Source organism: Centruroides vittatus, unplaced genomic scaffold, assembly GCF_030686945.1.
Source record: "Centruroides vittatus isolate TY-2023 unplaced genomic scaffold, ASM3068694v2 contig_874, whole genome shotgun sequence".
Lineage (NCBI taxonomy): Eukaryota > Metazoa > Arthropoda > Arachnida > Scorpiones > Buthidae > Centruroides > Centruroides vittatus.
This window is the reverse complement of record NW_027122566.1, coordinates 929,359-947,954: the sequence shown is the minus strand read 5'-3', so window position 1 is coordinate 947,954 and position 18,596 is coordinate 929,359. Positions and strand designations below refer to the sequence as shown.

Sequence of the window (18,596 nt, the reverse complement as noted above, 5' to 3'; positions counted from 1 at the left end):
TTTAACTTTTTCCCCATTAATGTAAACTTTGATTAAAAGCTAATAATTGTAACTGAACTATAAAATTTAATAAAATTGTTTGTTCCTGAATTATAAACATTAATTGATTATTAAACCATAATTAATTTATATAATATTGCATTGTAAGTTATATTTACTTCATATTATTAGTACGTACACATTTTACAAGATTAATTTTTTTTATCATTAAAAAGTTTTAGAAATTATAAAAAGAACACAAGATTAAAATTTGATAAATACTATTAAATTTTTTCAAAAATTTATAAATTAAAATAATTAGAGAAAAATTAAGAAAAATCTTAAATTTGAGACAAAAAAAATATTTAAAACCTTAAAACCTAATGAATATCTAATTAAGAAGTTAAGCAAAGATAAAGTAAAACTATTATATGATTTGCATAAGCTTTTCTGTTTATTTCTTTTCTACCCCCATCTAACCCTTGGTTTGTTTCTGCTGATAAATTTGTTCCCTGCACCTGCTTTCTGCTCCCTGGGATTGCACAAAATAGCAAGATGACATGAGGCAATATGATGAACATACGCTAGTATGTACAATATTTTTTTTTTTAAAGAATTATCACATAATTTAGGAAACTAATTCATTCATATTAAGTATTTATTTAGCAAACTTTGTTAACATTTTCCCCTTAAAATAAATGTACAATATTATCAGTCATCAGTATTTCAATTTTGCATGTTCTATTAATATTGTATGGCTACATTGAGTAAAATTATTAAAGTTTTTTTACATATTAATCTGTCTTGGAAAAACAATTTGCCTTGAAATAAAAGCTAAATTCATTTAATGAGACAGTCTATTTTTTTTTGTTTATGAAATGATAGTTTAGCCTCACTAAAACATCTTGCTTTGCATGATAATGAAATTTAACATTTTAAAATCAATATTTTACTAATTTCTATTAATATAACATTAATTTTCTTGCTTCTAATTGTTGCATTAAATGAATAATTGTCTAAATAAATGGTAAATTTGTTTTAAAAAAGCATGGAACTATGCAAAATTAATTCTGAAATATAAACTTAATCATTCTAAAGTATGGAAATTTTCTTTATCTATTTATCAATCTATATAAATATATTTTGTTAAATTTATTTATTTTCTAAATTAACTTTAATATTAAATAATGCTATTTGTTAAAAATTTATATATATAATTACTAATTATAACAGAGAATAGACACAGTTTTTAAGGTATGTAGTATATGTAGTATATTATTATTATAAGTAAATACGTATTTAAAATAAAATTTATATAATTACTTTTTACTCTAACAAAGCAAATGATAATTTACATTTCAAAGTTTTTGAGTATCAAAACCTATCTTTATTCTCAAGAGACTTTTTAAAATAAGCTTAACAATTAAATTGAAATTAAAATTCATATTTTTTAAATCAGTTTTTGAAAATGATCAAGATAAATTTACCACGATTACCTTAAAATAAGTATTTAATAGTGCAAATTACCTTTTACAGAATATTTTTAATCGTATGATACTAATCATAGTAATAATTTAGTTTAAATCAAGTATCCAAAATTTTAGAAAAAATAAGTATTCTGATATATTGGTCATTAAATATTTTTTGTTCTATATAGATCTATACTGTGTATAAAGTAATTGGTTCTATTAGAATCTTCATCAACATTCTCTTAGTATATTGAAAAAATTTCTTAATATAACAACTAGATTTTATCATTTCATTTAATCATTTGTTATTTACTTACTTAAAATTTTTATACTGAAGTACAAAGCAGAATCAAGTTTATAAAAACTTAATTTCTAATCAAAACATTGTACAATATTAAGTTTTTATAAACTTGGTTCTGCTTTGTACTTCAGTATAAAAGTTTTAAGTAAGTAAATAACAAATAAAATGGAATGATAGAATCTAGTTGTTTATAATAAAAATTTTTTACAGTATATAAGAGAATGTTGATAAAGATTCTAATAGAACTAATCGTTTTATAAACAAATCTATATACAACTGAAACAGTGATACAGGAATTCCTTGTTAATTTGAACTCAGATAGTTTGAAATTCCATTAATTCATAACTATACTTTTGTCCCAGCCAGGGATATAGAGATTTACATGCTGAAGGATTCAATTAGTTTGAAATACAGCTACTTCAAAATTTGAAGTGAAAATCCTGTCTGAACAGCAATATGTGTACATTAACTCATTTATTTAGATCGAAGAGTGTCCATACTGTACGAGAACAATAGACCAGGAACAACTCTAATCTGGACAACATGACTCTGTGGGTAGCCACCTGGAGGTAGGACGAAGTCATACCTGTTTTTGTCGGCAACAGGTCGGTGAAACCTGCCCACTTGTCGGAGGATGGCTGGTTTTCATTTTATGATACTGAGGGGTCGGGATTCTTTTTGTCGGGTCAAGCGGAGGAGAAGAGATGGGTCGTCGGTAAGGCGTGGTGATAAATGAGTAAATGACACCACTAACAATGAAATAGATTTATTAAATAACAAAATTGATGATTACAAACTAACATCGAGAATTGGTTAAGGTGTTCGGCTTGGAGGTTAAAGGTGTTCCTGGGACCAAAACAAAGTGATGAAATTGGACATTAATTGTAAACTTATCTTGCAAGTCAAGCTTTAGGATGTTTGGGGACAAGAGAATGTTGATATTTGTAGAGGAAGGTTGTATATTTTTCCAGTGGCGTATTTTTTCTCACCAATTTCTTTAAGCAATAGGAGGGAAAATAATTTAAAATTTTGTCTATAAAAATTCCAGATTTCACAGCTTTGCTTTTACAGTAACATCTTTTTGAGTGTCATCTTACCCATGGAATACCTTTTTTCTCTTATATCTTAAAATAAGGCTGGGTTTTGGGATTTCAAATTTGATCTACAAGTAGCAGATTGAGATATTTGTAAGGCTATAAGCTACTAGATTTGGTAACATACTACTTTTTGGGTTACTTTAACAATACTTTAAGCTACATTTTGAGGAATTTTGCTTTACTTTTTATAAAATCTATCTGACAACCTGTGAGGTTCTCACCAGACACATGCTGCTTACCTACAGTTTATTTATATTATTAATTAATGAAAATAGCATTCTGTGTACATAGCCATATTCCATTTGCTTAATAAGTTACATCAGTTACATGACATTTGGCATATTGTACAGAAATATGTAAATCTTGGATACTTTGAAACTCAATAATTCTGTCAAAAGAAGACTGAAAGTATGGTCGAAAACATTTGTTTTCTATTAAATATTATTTCATACCTTGAATTTCAAATTAATAAGGATTTCCTGTATTTATTGACCAACATATTAATTACATTATCATTTATACAATAAAGAATTGAATATTTTTGTTATTCTGGAAGATTTACTACATTGGATTCAAAAAGTTTATAAATACATTTTTGTGTTACTGGGAAATGTCTGATGTATGGAGTCTTTTTTAAGAAATAAAAGAATTAATTATTAATTGTTAAACACATATTGTGTAGGATATGCACGTGGTGAGTGATTCAACAAGAGAATATAACACACATATATGTTCTTGTCACCCGTGTTTATTTACTTTACAGGATTCTTTTACAATTTCGACACTCCTTGTTCTTTCTCTATTAACCTTTTCTACATATAATTCCTGCAGATACTCTGGTAGAATCATCAAGCAACCTCACGACAAAAGAACATTCACCGCGGTACAAAAATAAGGAACTACGACTAAATACTTAAAACTACTTATACAAATAAAAAAAAAGGAGAGAAGAAAAGATAGACAATAGGATAGTTGGATATATGTTGATAGAAAAGAATGGGTATCCAAAGTGTCGACGATCTTGGGGTGATGGTGGCACTTGCTAGATTATTAACTTTTCGGGTTGTTGATTGTGGACGTCTATTCGATTCTCTCAATAAGCTTCTCGAGATTTCTATATCGGGATATATTTCGGATTTTCTCTCGAAAGCCAACTTAGGCTTGTCATCTTTGTTCTCCAGTTGATTCCAGAATGACCTGGAGGCCTTCACAACATGTCCTATCTCTCCAACATCCCAGTCGAAAAGTGACCTCTTGTCCTACACTTAGCCCTCAGGCTACCACCTTTTCTTTGTTTTTTAATTAGGTCACCACCATTTGAACAGGGAAGGGTTAGGGAAGAAAGAAGTTTCTAGGAAAAGATAGACAAAAGAACTAACAAAGAGGAAGAAAATGGAATAAATACTAAGAATAATATATACTACAATATACAAAATAAGGTGTACGGCTACAATTGATAGTTATTATTTTTTGTCCTTTATTTGTTCTGCATATCTCCATCACCTCTACCAGTCCTGCAATGTGCACGTGGCTCACTGAAAAATATTTATTCTGGCATCCAAGATTCACCATATGACCTCTGCACAGTTAAGACAATTCTGACACAGTACACTCCATATTGTTTTTAGTTTTTAATGAAATGTAATAAAATTGAATGCTGTGACATCTGCTACATATAAATAATAGCAATATTCATAATTTTTATGAATAGTTTTCAACATTAAATTACTATCATGTATCAATAATTTACTTATGATGTATCTTTTATAAGTTTTGAAGTTATTCCACATTATCTTTTTAATATAATTACCTTTCTCGAGGCACATCTTACACTTTGAAAAACACTGCAATAGGATTGCCATACTTCCTCAGATGTGCCCTGTTTTTGAATGTAAAGTTTGTCTTGTTGGATTTTTATATAGTACAATCTCAGTAATCCAACATATGAGACCAGAACAGTGTTAGATTAAAGGGATTATCAGATTATTGAAAGTAAGGTAAGGATAGTTGTTTAATCATTAGGAAAGAAAACATTTATTTGCAAATATCAATACATTTTATTAATCAAAAATATTTATAGATCACTAACTCATCCAAAAACCTTTTACCAGTGACAGTCTACTCAAAAATCTGTCACTGGTAAAAGGTCTTTGGATGAGTTAGTGGTTGCTACCCGGTGTTTTTAGGTGATTATTCATTTATAGATCATATGTCACTGGATTTTAGAATTCACAAATTAATAATCTATCCTTTTAAAATAATTTTTAATTATGTTTTGTTGTTTTGTTATCTCAGCATGCTGCTATTGCCAATAATCTGTGTTGCCAAGTTAATGGATTCCTGCTAAATTTAGTGGAAAAGTGAAGTGATTATGAGAAATTTAGTGGGAGGTACAGTTGATTCTTGTGAAACCGTGTTGTATTATTCTTCGAAGTATCAAACACAAATTCATGTTAATAACAACACGGTTTCACAAAAATCAACAAAGCCATTGTTATAGAAACGGCGAATTCAACTAAATAAAGGTGGAAAAAAGCCAAGTGGTTGTTATTAACATGAATTTGTGTTTGATACTTCGGGAGGTACAGTATTTTTGGCAGAAAATTTTGGGGAATGATTTTTATATCAAAATTTTTAGAGTATTGTGTTATGAGATATTGTATTATTATTATTTTTTTTTTGAGCAATCTAAGATATGGAGATATCAATCTTTAACATTGTGTCCAAGCTTGGGATTGATATAACTTTAGTGGGAAGACGTTGAAATTTAATGGGAATTGGAATTTGAACTAGTGAGAATTGACAATAGTGATTCTAATATCCAAAAGTCATCTATTGTCAGATTACTGGACATGTAAACTAGCAAATGTATGGATTACTGGGGTTGTACTACATGTAAAAAAGATAAAAACAAAAAGCAAGATTAGCAATACATAAGATATCCCAAAAGTCTTTGTCCATAGACAGAAATGTGTTTTAAAGTTTTATTATAGTAAATGTTCAAATATCCTTGGACCTTGCGACTAGTGTTGCCACCTTTACAAAATCGCTGACTCAGACGGCAGGTCAGATTTGTTCGAACAGAAGTTCCTGACACATGCGCAATGTCATTTTACAATGCAAAGAATAACGTGCATGCTGGTCCTAAATCAGTTATGGTTAGGGACTAGGGACTAGGGACTTGTGTACGAGTAGCATATAAGCAAAAAAAAGGGGTTGAGAGACAGGTTGCGCGTCACATGTCAGCATAAACAGAGTAACATGGCGGAATGGCAGATGGTTTTCAGTGAGTGTGAGGTCTTTTGTTGTTCAAATGGTGTAAATTTATAACAATATTTGCAAGAACTTTGTTTCATCGTGATTTCACAATTTCTACAAAATTCCCGGACAAAATTAATAGATCACCCGGACAGTGAGTCAATTCCCAGACTGTCCGGGTGAAAACCGGACAGGTGGTAACACTACTTGTGACACTTGTTCTGTATTCTTGTATTTAATGCATACACATTTCTAAACATAGAAGAACTAATTTTGTTACATGTGGAGTTGATTTCCTCTTTTATTGCAATAATTGCTTTGAGCCTATTTCAATAATTCCTGACTTCAGATGACCCCAAAGAAAAAAGTCCAAGTGATCTTAGATCTGGAAACTTAGAAAGTCATTTGACTGAGCCTCATTTTCTAATCTACTTGTTTAGAGAAGTTTGATTTTAAAATTTTCAATTTCCACATAAGGAAAAATGCCTATGATCCAGAGTTGCGGAATATCCTGTATGCACTTTGGTATTTTGATTTTTCTGTTATAAAATAAAACTTGTAAAGATTGAATATTTATATTATGCTACAGTTTTCATCAAAATTTTCTTCAGATATCCTCTTTCACTTAAGATTTGGTAGCGAAATTCAAGCACTTATGAGAATTCAAATGTTTTATCCTAAAAAGCTTCTTTAAAAGTATGAAATATTATTTAAAGTGTTAATATTTTGATTGAGAACATATCTTCACAAATCTCAAAAAGTTAGAGATGGATTCTCATTTGAAACAAATTCTGAACTACTAAAAATATAAATTTTAAGCAAAATTTCAAATAAATCAGATAATTGAATTAAAAGTGAAAATAGTCTAATTTAAAATTATATACACTTCATTAAAAAAACTGTTGCAAGATGGTTGAAAGAATTTCAATGTTACATTCAGTATGAATGTTTATACTTATGTTTATTTTAATCAGGGGTCAGCAAACTACGGCCCACGGACTGGATCTGGCTCGCAAGGTCAGTTCATCTGGCCCATTGCCGCACTGTGCCACAAATGAGCTAAAATATAATTATTTACTCGTATATGGAAATATCATAGATTGTAGATAAACTTACTATGTAAAAGAAATTAAAATAAGTGTAAGTAAAAATGCCAAAATTGATCCAATCTGATTTTGCATTTGACAGTAATATAATTTTTAGATAAATCAGTGAAATAAAAAATTTGGCGACTTTTTGCCAATTTGGATATCTGAGTACTTTTTGTATAAGTACCTGCAATGAAATTTCTAAGGAAAGCGATTGCAAGCTTGCTGCAGCAATCATGTTTGTGTATTGTTAAATAAATATGCTGATTGTCTTTATTTATTGTGTATTCAGTGTGCTGTATTGAGCAAAATGGTTATACAGCCTGCACTCGTCATTCAGTTATCTGGCCTGCTGTGAAAAAAGTTTGGTGACCCCTACTTTTAATAATGATAACTTTTATGTTTAGCTCATTAATATCAGAAACTTTTTTTAATTTCTGCAAATTATTTTAATGTCAAATAAGTCACCTTTTTTTTTTTTTAGATATAGAATTTTGTCCTAAAACTACAGTTGTTCTATGTTTATTTGCTTTTCTTTTTTACAGTTTTCTTTGTCATATTTGTATATTCCGATAGTCTACTGATTTATCCCTTCCATTAGCTTTCAGATATTTGTTAAATGATTTTCAAAAGTTTTTGTGTTTAAAACAATTTATAAAATAATGTATAATTAAATTTATAGTAATTAAAGATAACAGTTGATATTTATTTGCTTTTATTTTGGTAACATGATGTTCCGCTCCTTATTTCAAGATGTAGAATATTATTTAAAGGTGTTTGAATGTTTTTCTTGCTTTAATATTCTGAAGACAAGTAAAATAATTATTGATGAAAATGCTGACAAGGAAAGGCAATCAAATGAATAATTGACTTATAAATATTTCAAGTTTAAACTAAAGTTTGTAAATATAAATTGCACTATAAACCTATTGACCAGTAACACATACATAGCACAAACATTTTTGGGCTTCTCTGGAGTCCTGAGTTCTTTCTTATCTCATAAAGTTTGTGAAATTAAACCTATGCATAATATCCAAAAATCCTCAATGCTAAGTATTTCAAGGAGAAAAGGAATTAATTTTAAACTATTGCATTTATATGCTCTACTGCAGGGGTTGGCAACCTTTTTTGGCTGCAGGTCAAAATCAACCAAAATGAGTATATTAAGATGTTTTGGATCAGTAGTACAGTCAAACCTGTTTTTATGCCGTCTTTTTCTGTGCGATTTTTATTTGTGAATTTTTAATTTGTGCGGTTTTTTTTGTGCGGTTTTTTTTTATTTGTGCGGTATAGTTGGCGACTAGTCTCGTGCGATTCGTCATGTATCACGTTGACTTATTATAGCTAAATAAACTTATTATAGCATAAATGAACTTATTATAGTAATATTATTGCATGAATATGCGAAAAATAAAATAATTTACTTTTTAAGTCAACAAAACACCACCTGGACAAAAATATGTAAAACAGACGATAGACCAGACGATGCAGTCAAGTGCTGACATCTGTTGTCAATAAATTCTATTTCGTACGGTTTTGAGTTATTTTCTATGTGAGACTTCTTTTATGCGGTTCCTATTGACTGCATAAAAAAAATATTTTTTTAATTGTGTTGCGAAAACTATTATTTAGAGCCATTCGTGAAGTTTCGTGAGATTTTTTTTAATGCGTTTTTTTTAATGTGGTCCCTATCCCCCGCATAAAAACAGGTTTGACTGTATTTTTATTTTAAAACAGTCATTTTTTGGTGAATAATAAGACAAATTTTTTGAGAGAATAATTACAATATGCTTTAAACTTTAATCATAAAAATTAAAATTATAATTCTAATTATTATAAAAACAAACATAACTGAATGAATTTTATTTTTCTCTCCGATATCGATGGCTCCCCTGATTACATCTGTGCATAAAATACATATCAATTTGTCACCATTTTCAATATATCCATACTTTTCTTTTCACACATCTTGAAATAATCTCTATACTATCGCACTATATATATAGTATATACATGTTACGCATAGGTTATAGGTTCCTGATAGTATAGATTTCACCTCGGTGCTGAAATCAGAGGAATTTTCTGTTTTTTGAAATAATCTCTTTTTTGCTTTTTGTTTGTTCATGGTAATAATTTGTTTTAAATAATGATAATTATTTCTCTGTGTAACTATAATTGCATCACTATTTTTGTGCTACTGAACAAGTGCTACAACTGAGAGAGAACTGAGAGAAGGACACCAGTGTTACACATATCTGTTAAGGAATTATAGATCGGCATTGCCAAACTTATTGATTTCTCCCTGAAATTATGTTAAAATTTTTATTTTTAAAAAATAAAAATGCATGTTTGTTACTGCAACTTTGTAATCAAACATAAATGCTATCGTTATTATTTATTTTCAGTTTATTTTTTATGTATTCTTCGAGTGTTCTTTTCATATTTATGTTTTATAATTTATTTTTATATACTGTGTTATAGTTTATTTTCAGAACTTGAGTGGGTCCCTTGAAATTTTGAAATTGGTCACTCAGTGACCAGCGGGTCATAGGTTGCCGAGGCCTGGTCTAGTGCAAACATATTCATAAGTGTGGATGGTATAGTGGTTACATTCTAGGAGTGCATATTTTATGGCTTCTGGGTTTGAATTTTGATTTTTTTAAGGAACTTCTAACATTTCATTGACATTTTTTTAAAATTTTGAGTGATATCTTAGGTAGGTTACATTTTTTTCAATACTAAATTCTCTTTTTTTAAATGAATTTATATATTAAATATGTAAAGTAGTAAATACATATTTCTCTGCCCACAACTATGTGGGGACTTGAGGGCTGTCAAAAATCAAGTCTGGGAGTTTTAGTTAGGATTCTGCCACCAGGTGTGTATTATTAGACACACCTCCAATTTAGACTCTAGGGAAGTCGGATATGTAAGGCATGAGGGTAAGAGTCACTCCCAAGTCCATGAGCCTCTCAGGAGGATGAATGCAAAATCAATTTAACCAACTTACAAATAAAAATTTATTATGGAATAAATCAGTATAAGTTTTAACACCAAAGTGACGCCTCTAACGCCCAGCTAAATAAAAATTATTCCATAAATAATTCTTCAAATTCAAAAAACAGCACACATCTGAACCTTATAAGAATTTCCAGGATATTTATTAATGCAAACACAAACGTTTTCAATCTGCACAGGAGATCATCTTCAAATTCAAACTGGACAAATTTAATAGTAAGTAAAATTTCCACTAACCTTGAAATTTATCTAGTAGTCACTAAAATTATCCCCTTTCTAACATTTTTGACCTACTCTGAGGATCTTCCTCAGGAAATTAGAACAACATAATGGAATGGTCATTGAATCTTTGAACAGAAAAATTTAATTTTGTATTGAATACAATTTAAATTGGCTGTCGTGTGCATACATCATAATGTTTGGATAGGTATTTCTCAATGTATTGTCAAAGCATGCTTGTCATGCTTTTGAGATTGCCTTTTCTTCTTTGTTGTTAATGCAATTTCCTGCTCTATTTGCTTTGAAAATTTCAAGAGCCTCCATCTCTCTAGTATGTTCCTCATGTACTGATGTTTTGAACATGGAGACTTGTTAAAAAAATGGAACAATCCTGGCTTCTGATGCATAGATGGAGAGGGTGGTGATGATTCCAGGTCTGTTCCATTTTTCAACAGGCCTCCGTGTTAAAAACATCAGTATGTGTATTATCCTTTTCTTCACTCTCTATCATAATCCTTCCTGTTATAATTAATATGAAAATGTGGTGAACATACTAGAGAAATGGTGGCCATTGAAATTTTCAAGGTAAAACAGAGAAATTGCTTTTTCTTTGTTGTTAATGCAATCTCAAAAGCATGGCAGGCATGCTTTGACAATACATTGAGAACTACCTATCTAAACATTATGATGTATGCACATGACAGCCAATTTAAATTGTATTCGATACAAAATTAAATTTTCCTGTTCAAAGATTCAATGAACATTCCATTATGTTCTAATTTCCTGAGGAAGATCTTCAGAGTAAGTCAAAAATGTTAAAAAGGTGATAATTTTGACAACTGTTGGACTAATTTCAAGGTTGGTGGAGATTTTACTTAGAATTCTTCCATTCCCTTTAATCTGTGGTTAGTGTTTTATTTATGATATTGGAATGTTGCAAAAATATAATAAAAGTATACTTCAAGTTAAATTACAGGGCAATTAAGATAGAGTATTAAGAGAATAAAAATACATGAGTAAATTAGTAAAAAAAATGTGAAAATAAATGATTTAGTAATGGGAAAATGTAACCCACCTAACTTTCAAAAATAAAAAATTAAAAAAACATGAAAATAAATTTTGATATTAAAAAAAAACTTTTTACAAACTCAGAACAGCCAAGGGATATACACTTGTACGTCAGAATTCAACCACTACACCACACACACTTATGAATTTGTTTGTGCTAGAGCATAAAAATCTAATACGAGGGCTGTTCGGAAAGTTCGCGGCCTCAAATAGAACAACAAACAAAATAATGTTAAAACTTTTTTATTTTTCAATATAGTTTCCTTTATTAGCAATGCACTTATTCCAGCGATGTTCTAGCTTTTTTATGCCATCACAATAGGTCAATTTGTCAAGGTGTGCAAAATACTTTCACTTCAGAGATGACTTCGTCATTTGAGTGGAATCTCTTTCCAGCCAAAAATTTTTTTACGTTTGGAAAAAGGTGGAAGTCACTGGGGGCCAAATCAGGTGAGTACGGTGGATGTGGAACTAATTGGAAGCGAAGTTCGTTTATCTTTTGTTGGAGATTCTGGCGGAATATGCAGGTGCATTATCGTGGTGGAACAGAACCCTTTTTCTTCTTCAAGTGTTGCCTCTTTTCTTTGATTTCTTTCTTCAGTTTTTCCAAAAGTTCACAGTAATAGACAGCATTGATGGTCTTTCCTCTTTCTAGGTAGTCAATAAAGATGATGCCTTTAGCATCCCAAAAAACCGAAGCTATCACTTTCCCCACTGATGGAACTGTCTTTGCCTTCTTTGGTGGTGGCAAACTGTGGTGTTTCCATTGCTTCGACTGTTCTTTTGTTTCAGGAGTGTAGTAATGGATCCACATTTCATCAGTAGTCACAAACCAATGCAAGAAATCCTGTGGATTTTTCTGGTAGAAGTCCAAACACTCCTTTGACATCAAAGTGCGAACACAATTTTGCTCGGCGGTCAGCAGATGCGGCAACAAACTTGCTGAGACCTTCGTCATACCCAAATTTTCGGTTAAGATGTGGTGCACTCGGTCAACAGAGATGCCTGTTGTCTCAGCTATCTCACGCGTTTTCAAACAGTGATCTGCTAACACAAAATCGTGAACTTTGTCGATATTTTCTTCAGTGACAGCAGTTGACGGCCGTTTGCTGCAAGGGTCATCTTCCACACTCTCTCTGCTAGATTTAAAAAGGGCTGTCCATTTTTTCACAGTGGTGTACGAAGGAGCAGACTCTCCCAAAACTTCATCCATGTCAGCTTTGATTTGAGATGGGGTCAACCCTTTTTTCGTCAGGTATTTTATGATTGCACGAGTCTCCGTCTTCTCCATTTTTGACAAAGCACTTGCACACTAACTATCTGCTAAGTGGTCATGGCAAAACTTTACGACAAATCAAGTGGAAATTGATATTGTATCTTTAGCAAAGATGTCTGAATAATTCCCGCCAAAAATTAAATTGATCACAGTGCCGCATATAGGCAAGGCCGCGAACTTTCCGAACAGCCCTTGTAGCTTAAAACTAGGTTGCTTGTTGTTCTGTATTATATGTATTTTCTTAGTATAATGTTGCCGTTGAGAACATATCACACAGGAAACTTTCAGTGGAAAAAGGTTGGTTTATTGGTGTGAACGGATATGCATTTCAGGCTTAATGCCCCTCTTCAGTCCTAATATTACATATTTATCTGCAAATTGATCCTAATTTTTAAATCTGTATCCTAATTTTTTCAATGCATTCTGTAAATTTGTAAACCTGTAATCAATTTGCTGATAAATATGTAATAATAGGAATGAAGGTCGTTAAGCCCGAAATGCATATCTGTTCACAACAATAAACCAACCTTTTTCCACTGAAAGTGTTTCCTGTGTGATATGTTCTCAACAGCAACATTATGCTAAGAAAATACAGCTTAAAACTAGTTTTTTCCCTTAAAAATGCTTACAATTAAGGAATTTTGACTATTACTTACATATTTTATTTCACAGAAACTTTTATTTTAAACACCACTACATAACTTTTAAGTATTTCATTTGATTGCCTTTCCTTGTTAGTTATCAATAATTTTTTACTTATAAAATAAAATATTTATAAAAAAAAAAAACAGTTAAAATATTTGTTAAATCAAAAATTTTCTTTTTCCTTTCATCTTAAGGTTGGAGTAGAGATTGTCAGATAGATCAGTGATTACAATCTTTCTTTCTATCACTTTTCATACTGTTTTGGAATTAATGTCTTCTTTCTTGTATATATCTTGCTCAATTATTTCTTCTTACCAAATCTAAGATTTATAAAAATGTAATTAAACATTACTAAACAATCTTTAATTAAAACTATTATTTTGTTCTTAAATAAAACATTTTTAAATATGCAAAATTTCAAAATATTATTTATTAGCATCATTTTAAGTTATAAAAATTGAGAAACTTAAAGGCAAGCATTTCTGAACCTGACTGAAAATGAAGTTAAAATGCTTTTTTCTACAAAAATAATTATCTTAGATATCTTCAAGATATCTAATAATTTCAATTAGCTAAAAATATTGTTCATAGTATAATTAAACATAAGTATTTATTTGTAAATGAAACCTGTGTCTATTCTTTAAATTATGAAATTTAGTTTAAAAAAATTTAATTGTAGAGTATAAATTATTTCACAAAAAATCTTTTTAATTATAAAAGTTTTAATTTTATTGTAGTTATTGGAAAATGATCATACAGGAAAGTCTTACAGAACAGCAGATAATGCAAGACAAAATAATTCACTTGAATTAGATCCAAATGGGAGTATTATTTGGTCAAGTGAAAGTGAGATGAGAGATGCAAGTGGTTTACCTGATGAAACAACAACAGTTACATCAGGTGGTGCAACTAGTAAATACAATAAATTATTCTCACCTTTCATCTTTTTCTTCAGACTTATTGTAAAAGGAAGTTATGTTGCAACATTGGTAATTATGATGGTAAGTTTTTCTAAAATTTAACATCTTACTTTGAACTATGACATTGAATTTATATAGCGTATGAAATAATGTTTACTTTTTCCAAAAACTTTCACGAAATTTGTTCAAATTTATTGTTTACTTTTAAATATTTTAATTAACAGTTTATGTAATATTAATCTGAACTTTGAAATGCTATTAAATATTAAATAGCATTTAAATGTAATTTAAAATTTTTAAATGTACTATGAATAATTATTATTGTTTAAAGTTTTATTCAGTAGAATTCAATTTTTTTCAAAATTTAAAAGTACTCAGGATTAGTACTTTTCAATATTTTGCTATTATATTTATAATACATTATTCTGTATGTGGGAACCTTATTCTTAAAAGTAACCTAAATCTTTCACAAATTTAATTTCATTCTCTCACTCACCCCTCACCAATACTCAAAAGATTAGTTGTAAATGATAGGGACCAAAGGCCCAATTTTGAAAAATTTGGTATTTACAAAATAAATTTAAAACTACTGGCACACAGTAACCCTGTTATGTAAAATACATTGGGGCTACAATTAAGTGTCAAGATATGAGATTATCAAAAATCTATGGTGCACAAGGCAGTAAAGACACAGAACTTTTTAAGTTGGTCATTGACAACAACTATAATCTTAATTGGAATAATGCCTCTGTTATTAAAATACTTTGGGACACGAAAGTACTATATTTTTGGAAAATGCTTCAAATATTAACATCCAGTCTTAAAAACAAGCCCATATTCTTGTTTACTGACTTTTGCAGTGAATTAATCAACTTCATGTGACATTGTGTTTTCTTTTTGCAGTTAATAAGATATCGCTGTTGGTACTTTACTACAGTTATTGCTATTATTTGTATTTCCTTCTTATACACTTTCAGATACCTTTTGTATATTAGTCACTAATTTGTTATTACTTTTTACTGCATTTAATCTTTATGTATTCATCATGTACATCATCAATTTCAAATTTCACAACATTTTTCTGCAAGTGAGATTCTTTTGTTCTTGTTCTATTAACTTTTCTTGATGATGACAATTTGAATTTAATTGAGAAATGAAAGTTTTAATAGTAAAGAATTTTGTTTATTTATTAACACCAAAAGACCAAGTTTTTTCTCATGCCATTTAAAAAGTAATGACATGAGAAATTTTTCATTCTTAATTTTGAAAAAGTTACTAAATCTTAATTAATTTTTTATTTTTGAATTAATCATAAAATTTGTTAGATTATAGATAGGTAAATAAATGTCTTTATTAAATACACCATTTTTTTGAATGGATAACTCGTGGACTATCTGTAAAAGAAAAAATAATATGATTTGAAATCATTATACAATGAAGTTTTGTATCTGCCAATTTTACAACTTGCAACTTATTATATAGTAGTTAAATGGCTTTTCCTTTGTCCAAAGCCATCAAGGGCATGTGTGGCTGTCAGCTATATTGTCATACATATTTTTATTTATATTCTAAGTTTATTGTATGTTCTAGCCTTTCTTTTGTTCTAAGTTTCTTCTAAAAATAACTCCCTAACAAGGGATCCCTAACAAAGACAGAACGGACATAAAATGTATGCCCTGCATGAGGAGCATTTTTATACAAGTACAACCTGGGTATTAGATATAGTATTAGTTATAAGTCAATCGGTCAAACATTGGTTGTTACACGTGCTGGTTATTCCAAACTGTATGAAGACAAAGAGATCTCCTCCATTTGTAAATATAGTAGAATTGAAATTTGTATAGTTGGAGTCCATACTGTAAGAACCTGGTTGGAGAAAAATAAAGGATACTTTGTATTATATCTGATCACTCATTCCTTTGTTTGTAATGTTTGTTTGCAGGCCTTACAATCTCTCAATAGCAACCATCACACATTTAGAAAATGAGAAGAAACTTATGTGAACCAAATTAATGTAGTTTTCATGAATAAAGCTTATAAATATTTGTTTAGAAATAAATTTCTTGGTTCCTGCTTTAGTATCATATATCAGTTTATTTGTTTTCAGTTAATTTTCCTAATTTTTTCAGTATAAATTTTCATAGCTAGGCTATCAATATTATGAAAAATCTATCATAAAAAAAAATATATATGCAGTCAAGTCCGCATAAGTCAACACCAGGATAACTCAACACCATCGTTAAGTAGTCAGTTTTCTGTGGTCCCAGCCAACTTACATAGGCATTAATGTTAAAAAACGCCGGTTTAAGTCGTCACCACTGGATAAGTCGACATACTTTTGCTGTCCCACACTCTGATAAGTTGTCACCCCCTCCTGAGAAAATGAATTCACTCTGCACGTGTGGTGCAAACTCATTTTTTTCAGAAGGGGGAGTCGATTTATTTATTAATATATAATTAATATATATATATATATATATATTAATAAAACTGCCTTAACATTTTATGTATTTTTATGTATAAAATAATAACAGATAAACAAAAAGAAAATATACCATCTACATCAACGTCACACCAGAATCCAATTTTGCATTTTCTCATACTAGAGGCATTAAGAATCCTTAGACGTTACTTGCCGACAATTGACAATTGCGAAGATGATGTTTTCAAGGCGTTCATGATCATTGAAAAGAAAGTCGAGACAGTTAAGTGCTCAAAACAAACAACATTAAACGAATTTTTCAGTTTTTCATCTACTGAGTAATTGTAAATGGAGGACACAATGTATTGTAAGCCTATATGACTATGTAACGCACTACTGTATTTCCTAATTATAGTTTTGTGGTTTTTTTCCAACTTTGTTTTAGTCGTCACATCAGATAACTCGACACATTTCCACTTCCCCTTGGGGTGTCGACTTATGCAGATTCGACTGTATATATTTTGATAGATTTTATATATATATAACTATATATATAAATAAAAAAACTAGAATAAATAAAATAGATATATATATATATATATATATATTATATTAATTCAATACAGTAGAGAACCGAAAATCGGAATCAATTGGGGACTGGGGTTGTTCAGATTAGGGATTTGTTCCGATTACGGTCTATGTACGAAAAAATATATTAACCTGTCCGATGTTCAAATTTTTCTCCATTGCGTGTCGCTTCGTGTTGAATTTTTCTCCATTGCATGTCGCTTTGTGTTGAATTTTCGTCGATTTTAAGCCTAACGAAAATTTTTATAATAATAATCGAGGCTATCATATCGTTAAAAATTATTTCTGCATTTTGTACAAACAAAATAAATATATTGAAGAATATAAAAACATGAAAATTATACTTTAGAAATAAATTTAGTATCAAAAACGTTTGGTTCAGCACAATACAGTCCGACTGAAAATCGTGCCAAATACCGGCGATTCTGATTACCGGGGTGCCGATTTACGACTCTCTACTGTATATCCACTGTACATCTGGTTAACAATAAGTATTAATAATTTTCAACAATTCTGTGATTTAAGATGTTTCATTTCAAATATTTTTCTTTTCCTATTTTACTTACTTTATAATTATATCTACAGTGAATTTCTAATGGTTATGAAATGAACTTTTTGGAAAAAACAAAAGAAAGAATGAAATAATATCTTTTAAACTGTATCCTGATAAGTGTGATGTGTTCAATGCCTTTTTGGAAATGTAGGGTATATACTTATTGTACAGTAAAAAACATACAGTGGAACCTCACTTAACGAGCACCTCGCATAATGAGTATTTCACATAACAAGCAAAACAAATTGTAAAAATTTGACTTGCTTAACGAGCGAGTTTTTTTGCATAACAAGTGACAAGGAGAAGGGAAATTCTGGATTGTGTGCATGTTCCACCAGTCTGTGTTTAGTACTCGTTTCGCTAGCACGGGTTCTCAAGGTGGGCGATAACGCCCCCTTATGGGCGGTGAGTAAATCTAGGGGGACGCTGGAGGCAGGGTACTGAATGGTGACCAAATGCAAAAGTTGGGAACACTAGCGGGTTAGGGGTCGTTGGATATAACTTTATGGAACAAAGGGGGCGGTGGATTGAAAAAGTTTGAGAACACATGCGCCAGCATCTTGGTGTCACTCATAATCACATGTTTTTCCAAACTTGTGTTCACATATATTATGTATAAACATCGACAATCATAGCCCATTATATAATAAATATGCCATCTCATACTAAATTTAATGACCAATTCCAAATTAAAT

At 30.0% G+C, this 18,596-nt stretch overlaps 1 protein-coding gene across 3 annotated transcripts in view; it reads left to right on the top strand.

The window, feature by feature from the left end:
- Window positions 1-18,596, top strand: part of LOC136982880 (piezo-type mechanosensitive ion channel component 2-like) — a 186,569-nt gene that overhangs the window by 41,189 nt on the left and 126,784 nt on the right. For 2 of the 3 annotated variants that reach the window (XM_067279432.1, XM_067279431.1), the window contains one exon: window positions 14,156-14,419. In XM_067279432.1, coding sequence (XP_067135533.1) covers window positions 14,156-14,419 — 264 coding nt within the window. Of the gene's footprint in view, window positions 1-530; window positions 567-14,155; window positions 14,420-18,596 lie in introns of all 3 variants that reach the window. The other variant, XM_067279430.1, reaches the window with a different exon arrangement.